The sequence below is a fragment of the Rhinatrema bivittatum genome, chromosome 8 (genome assembly GCF_901001135.1).
Source record: "Rhinatrema bivittatum chromosome 8, aRhiBiv1.1, whole genome shotgun sequence".
NCBI classification, from domain to species: Eukaryota; Metazoa; Chordata; class Amphibia; order Gymnophiona; family Rhinatrematidae; genus Rhinatrema; species Rhinatrema bivittatum.
Genome location: NC_042622.1, coordinates 74,338,912 through 74,351,128, shown reverse-complemented (window position 1 = coordinate 74,351,128; position 12,217 = coordinate 74,338,912). Strand labels below are relative to the sequence as shown.

Here is a 12,217-nt window from a genome sequence, read left to right as displayed (position 1 = left end):
CTCAACCTGATTTTCAACATGAGATTTAAACACCTGTGGAGGCTTTAAAAAAATTTGCTTAATGATACAAGGTAAACCCTGTTCATTCAGCTTTAAATTTTCTAGGAAATATTTTTTGAGAGTCATATCCATCGTTTGTCCCACAATTCTTGGAAAATTTGTAAATCTAAGGTTGAGATGTTTGGAATAATTTTCAAGATACTCAATTCTATGTGAAGCTGAGGTAACATCTTTAACTAACTTAGATTGAACATTAAAGTTATTTTCTATTACAGCTTCCATCTTATTTATTCTAGATTCACTTTTTTCTAATTTATCTTCTATTTTTTCCATCTTATTGTTCAGAATTCCAACATTTGCATTTGTCTCAATTAGAGCCTTACTCAAACCAGCCACTAAGTCCCATAATGAGTCAAGTGTCACAATTGCTGGCTTTGCTGGTATCTCAAAATGGGTTAACACGCCCACTTTGTCAGCCATGCTTTCCTCCACAATCACCAGCTTTCCCCTTCTTTCTCCCACTCCCTGCTCTGGGGTCGATGTTGATGCAACCGCCTCCAATCCTCCAACTACTCCTACCGTGGAGCCTACGGGAGATTCTGGTAGGCTGGGAAGCTCTTGCCCGGGTTCCACTCCTGCCGACACAGCTGAAGCCCCTTCGGCTAACTGCTCACCGGCAAACACAGGGGAGCCCGTGGGTGACATCATTATTAGGCGACGAGGATCAGGAGGAGACAGTCACTTCCCCAGACGGCGAAGGAGCTCCTACCTCGAGCGCTGTAGCGGGGACATTCTCCTCTAAAACAGTCACTGATGCAGGGGTATATGATGTTATCAAACGCTGACTTGTATTTGGGGGAAGTTCGGAGGGGTAGACCCGAACTCTCCCCTTTCTTTTCGGAGGCATATTTCAAGGTATTTTCATATAAAGTTCAAGCTGCTACTCACTGCGTGTATATGCAGCCTTCTGTCTCCTCATGACGAACTGTGTTGCTTCAGGGTTCCTCTCCCTCCACTCCTCCGTCCTGCTCCGGACTAAGCTGGAACAAGCCGGAGTGCCCCTTGTGCGCACGCGCGGCGTGCCGGCGTCGACGGGGCGCCGCACAGGTGCCGATTTTATGGGCGTCTCGTCCCCTTCCAGTGACGTCAGGGGCTTGAGGGGGTGGAGCTCAGATGTTCTCCCGGGACCGCAGGGAACTCCCAGCATGCGAGACCAGCACGATACCAGGAGCTAGATGGTCTCACCTTCCCAAATAGGTCCCTCTGCCGCCAACACAGCCCTAGTTGGATAAAGTTATCTGGCTAACTTTATCCCATTATGTCCCAAATTTTTTAAGAAGCTGTCCTCTAAATAGGACACTGGGTCATAATGGGTTAAGATAGTTGGGTATATTCAATGGTGTAGCTGCACCACTGAATATCCTGCCAAAGTTAGCTGGTAATCTTATTCAGCTAAATTTGAAAGCTGGCCAGTGGCTGAATGTTAAAATCTAAACATTTTTGGGGGTAACAAAAGCAAACCACAGGCTTCTTTATAGTCAAAGTGAAGAAAAGTTTCCCAGTGCTGGAATATGTCCATCTCGTTCCATGGAAAAAGACTGATTGAGAGAGTCTTGAGATATGCAACTGTGTAGTGCCGACTACACAAGAATAGAAATATTTCTAGGCAACAAACATTCCATCCTTAGTATTGTGGAATGACATCATCCACAAGTGGGACCAATTCACCCTCCTTGTCAATAGATCTCACAGCATCAAAGCAAAGAAGCAACATATCTGGAATAAGAATCAGAGAATAACCCCCACTCCCTGTCCATGAACATACTGAACACACCAAATATTTGCTAGGTGTAAGAAAATATTTAATTCTGCTTGAATCAGCTTTATTAAAAAGATAAAGCAGCCCTCATAATAACTAAGAGGAGGGAACCGATAAGCCTGATATAGAAAGAGCAGAAGAAAAATATACACCTAGATTAGTTGTTACAGGATCATTAAGACTCCTTTACCTTTAAGGAATCTGAGCCAAGCAAAATAAGACTTTAATACAGCTGACCTATACTTATAGTATGGACTGTGCATGGGACTTAAGATCCTGCAGCAGCAGGAGTCAGAGATCAGTTTCAGTCACAAAAATGTCCTCTCTAAATCATTTGCTGTTACAATACAGTCCACTTACTCGAGTTTCACCATAGAAAACCAGCAGGAAAAAAAGAAAGTAATACTAATCCTATACAGTTCTTTGGTGATGTCTCACCTGGAGAACTATGTTCAATTCTAAAGACCATGTCTCAAAAAGGTTAAGGACAGAATGGAAGTGGTCCAGAAAAAAAGCAACCAAAATGGTGTGGGGTTTGCACCAGAAGATTTATGAAAAGAGACTGGAGAAACTAAATATGTATATCCTGGAGTAGAGGAGAAACAGGGGAGATATATCAACTTTCAAATACCTGAAGGGAATTAATGATGCACAAAAATCAAACCTTTTCCTGATTCAAAGGAAGTCGTAAAACTAGTGGTTATGATATGAAACTCCAAGGGATAAGACTCAGGAACAATGTCAGAAAATATATTTTCAAGGAAAGGTCTGAGGCTGCATGGAATGCCCTCCCAGAAGAGGTAGCAAAGCAAGAATGGTAATGGAATTCAAAAGAGTGTGAGACAAACACAGAGGATCCCTAGTGGCTAGAGAATGGAACTGAAGAAACATCTAAAGTTTACATTTCTGCATGGAGTACTTGCATGGAGCAGCAATTGCTTTCTTTAACAGAGGGGAAGTTATTACCCTAAGCTCCTTGCTGGGCAGACTGAATGGACCATTTTAATCTTCAGCTGCTTCACTAACTGTATTACTATATGTAACACATGTCTGTCTGTCTGCAGGCTTACGGTTGAGGCCGATGTCATGGTAAGTAAGGATGACTGGTCTGTTTCCTTTCGGGGTGCCGTGCATGGTGACATGCAGAAGTCCCTGAGCCGTTTCAATGTCATATTCCTAGAAAAGACAACAGTGAACCTTCAATTAGTAATTATCACACTCTCTACTCTGTTCCACCAAAATCTGTGTTTTTATTTTTAAAGGTGACCATCTCAGGACTTACAAACAAGGCCAGATGTGGAAAAATTGAGAACTACCCAAGTTGGAGAAAATATTTATTTACTCAATTTCTTTTTGAGTCTTTTTTTGTTCTGGTTTTGTATTTTGATCTTTAGTTTTGTGGGGTTTTTTTGTAGTGTGGGGATTTTTTTTTTTTTTACACTTTTCTCTTGTTTTCATCCACCATTTCACCATAGTCTCTTCCCCCATTCTCTTTACCTAATCTAGGCCTGGATTTTCTAAGGTCGCAGACTTTAGAAAATCCGGCAATAACTTGGGGGGGGGGGGTGGCGAAGCGAGGGGCAGGCCTGCGAAAGCCAGCAGCGATGGCGCCTCCGCGGTGCGATCACTGCTGGCTTTCGCACCCAATAGCGTCATCATAAAAGGTGGTGCTATTGGGTGCGATACTGACAGCGAAAAGGGCCCTTACCTTTTCGCCATCAGCGACGTCTTCGCAGCGTCTGCCCCGGTGCCACCCAGAGTCCTCCCCGTGCAGATGCCGCCCAGAACCCGCCCCGATCTAGGTATCGCACGCAAAAAGTCCCTTTTCGCATGCAATCCCTTTTGAAAATGACCCCCCTAGTAAAACTAAAATTTGCAGGCAGCAGAAGTCCTCTCCATGACCTGGCTACAGGGTTGCACAAGTGATGAATTTAGCATTTTGAGATTTCTAGATACTCTTGGTAGGCTCCCTCAAGAGCACTTCCTTACACTCCATCCCCCCACACAAATCCACTGATCATAAATCACTCCCCTTTGCTCTCCTCTGTCCCCTTCCCTCTCCCCTGTCCCCTTCAACACCTTAAACTTGTAGACCATATATCACTCTTTCCCTTTCCTTGTCCTCCAGACCTTGGGTCATGCCCTCCACCAAAATATTTATTTTTTTATTTAAAAAGAGAGTTATATTCCACCTGCATAAATTATTCTAAGCAGATTACATAAAAAACGTTAACACTCAGAACTGCAGAAATGACAAAACAAATATAATCATAATCAGATAAAATAATGAAAAGCACTGCCAATTATGCACATTAGGAAAATAATGAATTACTACCTTCACACGATTACATTATTAAAAATGCAAAATGTGAAGAGGTGAGATTCTAGTTTTTTTCCAAAAAAACCCCTTCAAGTTGACCTCATCCTTAATATGCTGAGAAAGTGTGTTCCACAGTGTAGGACCAACTATGTATGTTTCTTTAAACAACTATGAACAGCGCTCTTTTTCTGCATGCCTTGGAGCTGATAAATCTTATGAGAAATGACAATTAATAACTTATCTTTTGAATGCAAGCAGTACATAGGAGTATAAAACTGAAAAAAGTTATTTCAAAAAAGTAGAAACCTCACCTCCAAGTGCTCTGAAAACCAGTCCTGAATGAAACGTTACCATAAGCCAATCCTGTACCTTTAGCCTGTACCTTTAGCCATTGTGAGATTTTCGTCTAGGCTTGTTATCGGTCTAGCGCAGAGCTTTCCAAACTTTTCATGTTGGTGACACACTTTTTAGACAAACAATTTTGTGACACTGTAATTCAGTCTACTAGCAAACCAGAGGTCAAAGGTTAAATGAACGAAATGTATTTCAACATTTTATGTTTGTTTCCTTAAATATATACATAAATAAAATGTTTCACGATACAACCTATCTTGTGAAAACCTCTCATTTATATTAAAATATATAATATTCCAAGATTAATGTTGTTATAATTTATTAGTAACAATAATAAAACGGTTATTGTGTTATTCGATTTACCTCTTTAATGAGATGCTTCTTCACCAACAAGAATTCCGCACCATGCTGCAATCTCTTATTTTCAACAGCCTCGATTACTGCAACTCAATCCTGATTGGCCTTCCAAAATCTACCTTAAAACCACTTCAACTGTTACAAAACGCCGCAGCCAGAATCCTAACCGGCAAGAAGAAATCAGAACACATCACCCCTGTTCTGAAAAGTCTTCACTGGCTTCTGATCGAGCAAAGAATTGAATTCAAAACTTTAACAATAGTTCACAATGCAATTTACAAAGAAGACAACTCCGCCCTCAATAACATGATTCAGAAACACAAATCTTAACGTACGACCAGAACCGCCTACAAACTACACCTAGACATACCCTCTCTTCCTTTAGCAAAGCTTACCAACACTAGGAACAGAGCCTTCTCCATCGCAGGACCCAAATTATGGAACTCCTTACCACAGTACCTAAGCACACTTAGCGACATCAAATCCTTCAACAAGGAACTCAAAACATGGTTATTCAGCCAAACTTTCAGAGATGGTGTTGGTTAAGCTGAATGCAACTTCCTAACTCATTACCCACCTCTGCTTGACACACACTAATCTTCTCAAAAGTTCTCCTCTCTCATTTCTCACCTTTCCAATTCTCTCACCCATCCACGGTCTCCTAATGTTGTAGCATTTTTAGTTAATAAGTCTTGCCCCCTCCGCCTACCGAATTTGGACTCTTCCCTCAGTCCCAACATACCCATACACGAAGAGCTATATGCACCCTATGTCCGATGATGATGAACGCACCTTATGTTTGACGATGTACTCTAGTTTCTACGTAACTTGCATAAAATTATCTTATGGTCCACTCATATATATGGTCAAGTCGCGTGTTAGTTTCACATTCACTCATAGCACACATCCTTTTGAAACGTCACATCATAGCCACACCTCCAGCATGATTGACAGGTTGACATACTCAAACGTAAAAAGAAATATTTTAAGTTCAAATTTTCATTAGTCATCTTTTTAAGTTGAAATTTTTTCATAACTTTAGATTGTTTTTGTTGCCTTCCCATTCTGTAAACGGCAAGATGATTGACAGCTCTTTTTGGCGCCAAACCTTTGCTTTAAAAATGGTTCAGCGGTAGAGCTTTAATGTTTGTTACTACGAGTGGAGACTATAATCCGGAAGTGAAGTGCAAGGTAAATCAATTATTCTTCACAGTTTGGTTAGCTGTCACCATTCGCATTATCTATATAAATAAAAATGATAAATAGTTTGGACAAAATCACTAATCTCAGAAACCACCGAACAGATTGCTTCCAAATTTGGACACAACCTTCATTTCGCATACAGGAAGGTTCTTCTGTACTTATATTACAGATATGTTACACCTGTGACAGGTAAAATAGGTTTAAAAATTGTTTCGAGAAAACAGCAACATCTGCTGGACGTAAGCACCATCTGTTACACCTTACACTAACACACGCTACACTAATCATTTCACCAGTCCAGGTCCACTTTTCACTTCCATTTTAACACATTTGCGCACTTTTTTCGCCAGAAGATAACTATTTCCTTTACAGATAAAATACACCCCCCACACACATGCCAAATTGATTTACTTCCCAGGCCCTCCCAACACACACAAAAAACCTGACAGAAGTCCGGGAGGCTCCAGTGGGGGGCCAGGACCAGTCCGGGACACATCTCCTGCACTATGGTCGTCGGCTGCCAGCAATCAACATGGTGCCGACGGCCCTTTCCCTTACTATGCCACTCGGGACACCAAGGGCGGCAGTAGCCCATGTGACATAGTAAGGGCGAGGGCCCCTCGGCGCCATTTTCAGGACTGGCAGCCGGCGGACTTTTGACCTTACTATGTCAGAGGACCTACCGCTGCCATTGCTCCACCCCACTGACATAGTAAGGGCAAAGGGCCGTCTGAACCCGTTTCAGTGCTCGCAGCCAACGGACCAAAGCCAATACATCGCTCCTGGACACCCGCTCCACAGACTGACAATTTTCATCAGGTCTCCGGGGGGGGGGGGGGGGGGGGGGGGGGTAATGAATTTATTGCGAACATCTTGGGGAGGGGTCACGAGGGGGGGCAGGTTTCATTCATTCAGCAACTCTGGGGAGCAGGGGGGGTCGGCTACTGTTTTTCGCAGGGCTGGGGGGAGGGTTAGGAGAGTGTGGGGGTGGTTAGTTTAAGAGAACTTTTCTCATAGGGTTGTTTTTTCGGGAGAAGGGGAAGGTTCACACACAAATACATACACTAAACTTGCACGATCTCGGGAATGCACCAAAATAGCCCTCCCCAGACCACAAAACAAATTTGGAAGTGCAAATTTGGTTAGGCACTCCCCTAATTGGCTACATAACACGCACAGACGCCCAGGGACAGACCACATGTAGCACCAACAATTTTAATTTCCCAGGTCTTGGGAGGGGGCAGGAGGGTGGGGGGTTATTTGATTTAAAGGGTTGGGATTGGGGGGTTCCCACAGAAATAGAAAGACAAAGGTTTTCTGATCTGAAGGGTAGGCAGTAGGCGGGGGGAGGTGAGTGTCAAGGGAGGGAGAATGAGGGGAGAGGTGAGTGTGAGGGGAGAGAGTTGGAGTGGGGATAGGGGAGGGAAGGGGGGGTGAGGGGGGGGAGGAGGAGGATGAGTAACTGAGGTAAATGAGCAAGGGGAAGGGGGAGGGAGGGTAAAGAACCTGACTCTGCCACTGCAACGCGTGGCCGGGTACCGCTAGTGTGTGTATAAATTCTTTAACAAAATCTCAGTAAAGTATTACACACCGCTTTGAGTCAAACATAATATACATTTCATTGTGGGTCGGCTGCACAAATTAACCTCTTGTCACAATGTTCATATTATTATGATTATAAATATTCTTTGCATATTGCATTGTTTGCAATTATAGCACTATGATTTCTACAGTTTCAAGTTATTTAAATAACTTTACTTCATATTCAAGGAGCACAAGTAGTTTCGCCGTTGCACCGGTTTACTTCCCCTTTGCTGGGATTTAAACACTCAATGTTATGATTTTAATATCCCACGATATGTACATCGCTCCACTTTCTCTCCGCTGGGCTTTAAACACTCGATGTTCTGGTTTTAAGATTTTACGATATGGGTTGTGCTCACTTCATAATTTCTCAAGTTGAAGGAGTATAAGTGAAGCCGTCAGTGTATTGTTCATTTCTCTAATGCTGGAGTCTTAACACACAACATTAATCACACACACTTTATATGTATCCCAATGCATTTGCTTTTCACTGGCGGAATGGGATTAATTTTATAGTTGGGGAGTACAAGCATAGCTGTTTTCAATGCACTCAATAGTTCACATTATTTATACAAACTCACACTTAGGTTACTAAGAAATAAACACCTTTATTAGTATTTACTTATTTTTGATACATAATTTTTGTTGCACTATATAACCAATGCAGTTTTTGAGTTTAGGAGCCAATAGAAGAGTCTTATCTACAAGATTATGATTCACTTTTAAAAGAGATAAGGTCAGTCTATTCACCAAAACAGAATTTTATTAATAAGATATTCTTTCAAATAAATGAAAATTCACTGTAACAATGTATGCACAATTTCATATACAATTTTACAGATTCAATGTCATTGCGGATTACGTATACACAGACTATATTGATATACAAGCCTAAAGCTTGCTCAGCAAACCTGAGTCCAAACAAAATATAGATATCTAAGGTAAAAATTTCTTTTCAAAAAAATTTTTTTTTAAATAAATTGATTGAGAAAAATTTTTTAAAAGAAATTTTAAGGTATATTTTATCATTAAACATAACCCTCTTTGATATTTAAAAATTGGAATATCAAATCTGTAAACTGAGATTAATTTTTGATATAGGCAAATTTTAACCGTAGAGGTTTTTAACATAATGTCACCATCTCAATTTTTTGTATTTTAACAATGATATTTTATTAATATTTGGAGCTATTAGTATTTATTTATTATTTCATCTGAGGTTTATTTTTATTAAAGATTGTGTTCTTTATGATTTATTTTTAGCCCCTGAGGTAGCCGGTGTGAACGGCGAAACTCTGCCAGAGTCGGGCTGTAATATTTTAGATATGTCTCCACTTCAATAAAGAATTGAAAGACCTTGGCATCTACATGCTCTCTCTCATACAATCATTCACAAAGTCTCTCACTGGCACATGCTGTCTGACACACACACAGGCTCTCTCTCAATCCCACATGCTGTCTTGCTCAAGCACAGGCTCTCACTGTCTCTGCAAACATTCAGACTCTCAACTCACTCACACACACACTCTACAGGCTCTCAGTCTCTCTCTTGCCTCTGGGCCTCCTCTTCACGGGTCGCCACAGGATGGGCTCTGCAGCAACCCTGATCTTCTCGGGCTGCCCACAATGTGGGATCCGCAGCGGCAGCCCTGCTTCCGGGCCTCCTCCTCTTCTCAGCCCGCTGCAACTTGGGATTCGTGGATGACTATAAACGCTGCTCCTCTTCTGCACGTGGTTTATGCTCCTCCTTCTTGCCCACGTGGCTCCGGCAACGTTTTCTTCTGGGGCCGCACGGGCAGGAAGGAGGAGGAGCACCTGCAGGTTTGGACACTACCTTTTTCTTCAGGCCTTGGTGACATGAGCTCCACTACGGCCCTGCCTATCTTCCTGCTGTGTGTCCCCGGCGCACAGCACAGCAGTAGTTCACTGCTCAGCCGCCAGTGGTACAAGGTACACCGGCGGCCGCATTGGCTCCCCCTGACCTCCCCTCGGTATACCACTGCTCAGCGCCTTAGGCCCAGGCCTAATTCGCCGCCCTAGTGCTTCCACCAGCCCTGGTGATTCTACAATTAGGCAGGGGGCGAGCGTGGTGCAATACTGGAAAGTAGACACCATAACTGCTCCTGTGGACCCCCCCGTGAGACAATGCAGACCTTGCGGAGCTGCGGCTCTGGCGCAAGACCGGCCCACACCTTCATTTATTAACAAAGAAGGAGGGCCGGTCCTGTGCCAGAGTCGCATCACCACGGGGTCTGCAGTGAAGTACTTTTTTTTCCCCTTAAGAATAGGCCAGGCGAACCTACAACAAAAATTTGCTCGGTTGCTGGAAATCTTGCTTTCGCTGCAAGGAAGTAAAGTTTGTGACGTCACTTGCTCCACCCCTCACGTGCACCGGGCTTGCGCAACACACCGGCACACTGCAGGCGACACACTAAAGTGTCATGACACACACATTGGAAAGCTCTAGTCTAGCGACTGAGTTTTCAAGAATCTGCAGTGGGCATAACTGTTTTCCAGGAGGCCAACATATCATGAATTGCAATAGTCCTTAATATTTAAAATCAATGCCTGGATTATAATATGGAAGTTGACAACAGAAAGAATATACTTAAGCTGCTGCACAAGGTGCAGCTTAAAGAACCCAGCTTCAGACCACCACTGATTTGTGGTTTACAAGTCATTCTGGAATAAAGGATAAAATACAGATCTCACATCTAGGGAGAAGTCAGATGAGCAGGATTCTTTATCTTAAAGTTAGCCAATCAGAAGAAACAGGATCCTAACTGATCCAAAATATTTCAGTCTTTTTCATATTTAAAGCTCATTTATTTTGAAATATTCACCTTTCAATTACAATGCAGCTCATTAATGAACCTACTGATTCTTGTATAGCAAGGATGCAACAGGTACATAGCATTGGATATTGTCTGCATATATTCTCCAACACATTCCAAAAAGGTAGAAATGAGTTTTCCTAAGAGATGTAAGCAAATATTAAATAATGCATGATCCCTGCAGAACACTACATGTAATTTCTTTGAAAGAGGAGAATTCATTGCCACACTTCAGTTGTTGGTAACTGTTTATCACAAAGAAACAAAACCACCTAAGACTGTACCTCTTATGCCAACTGACTCTAGATGGCATATCGTGTAGTATCAAAATTTGCTAACACAAAGACAAATATCACAGAGGTCCCCTTGTCAAGACCTTGAACAACAACAAAAATCAGTGCTTGAGACTAAACGTTTCAGTGCTGTGCCCAACTCTAAAGCTATATTAATATTTGTCTAGAATGTGATGCTCCTCCAAGAAGATTTGTAATTAGCTCAATACATATTTTTCAAACTTTTTGCTAAAGAACATAAGAAATTGCCATGCTGGGACACACCAAGGGTCCATCAAGCCCAGCATCCTGTTTCCAACAGAGGCCAAACCAGGCCACAAGAACCTGGCAATTACCCAAACACTAAGAAGATCCCATGCTACTGATGCAATTAATAGCAGTGGCTGTTCCCTAAATAAAATTGATTAATAGCCATTAATGGACTTCTCCTCCAAGAACTTATCTATACCTTTTTTAAACCCAGATACACTAACTGCACTAACCACATCCTCTGGCAACAAATTCCAGAGCTTTACTGTGCGCTGAGTGAAAAATAATTTTCTCCGATTAGTACTAAATGTACTACTTGCTAACTTCATGGAATGCCCCCTAGTCCTTCTATTATTCGAAAGTGTAAATAACAGATTCACATCTACTCGTTCAAGACCTCTCATGATCTTAAAGACCTCTATCATATCTCCCCTCAGCCGTCTCTTATCCAAGCTGAAAAGTCCTAACCTCTTCAGCCTTTCCTCATAGCAGAGCTGTTCCATCCCCTTTATCATTTTGGTTGCCCTTCTCTGTACCTTCTCCATCGCAACTATATCTTTTTTGAGATGCGGCGACCAGAATTGTACACAGTATTCAAGGTGCGGTCTCACCATGGAGCGATATAGAGGCACAGTTTTATTAACCATTCCCTTCCTAATAATTCCTACAGTATAGTTTGCTACATCTGATATGTCCAGATAAGTTTTCTTTAGTAATCGGCTAACAGCAGCTTTCTTTCAATAGCCCTAGAACCTAATGAAGCATTTACAATTGTCTAGATCAGCGGTTCTCAACTGGTGTGTCACGGCACACTAGTGTGTGCAAAGCACAGACAGGTGTATCACGCACCCGCTGCTCTTCCCCCCTCTTTCACCTCAGCGAGACTAACACTGTTGCTGTTCCTGCCTGGGCTATCAGCACATTCAAGCCCCGAGGGGAACGGAAGCAGTGTTTGTAGAAGCCGGCAACAGGAACGTGACCTTTTCTTCTTCCCGCCCCTGTGGCCTGGAAGAGGAAGTGATGTTTACCTGGCACGCGGGAAGAAGAAAAGGCCATGCATGATTGCTGCTGAAATTGCTTTTGATGCTGGCTACTTTGCCAGGGCCTACAGGATTATGGCGCCGCTGCTCCCTGGCTCAGACCTCCCCTTCTCTCGCCAGCGCGACACCAGCAAGAAAATATAAAATTTATTATAATAATAAAA

General features: G+C 42.5%; 1 protein-coding gene across 7 annotated transcripts in view; it reads right to left on the bottom strand.

Annotated features, from left to right (window-relative positions):
* NDRG3 (NDRG family member 3) overlaps nt 1-12,217 on the bottom strand; it is a 219,394-nt gene that overhangs the window by 155,811 nt on the left and 51,366 nt on the right. For all 7 annotated transcript variants that reach the window (XM_029614181.1, XM_029614180.1, XM_029614176.1 and 4 more), the window contains one exon: nt 2,890-2,995. In XM_029614181.1, the coding sequence (XP_029470041.1) occupies nt 2,890-2,995 (106 nt within the window). The remainder of the gene's footprint in view (nt 1-2,889; nt 2,996-12,217) is intronic.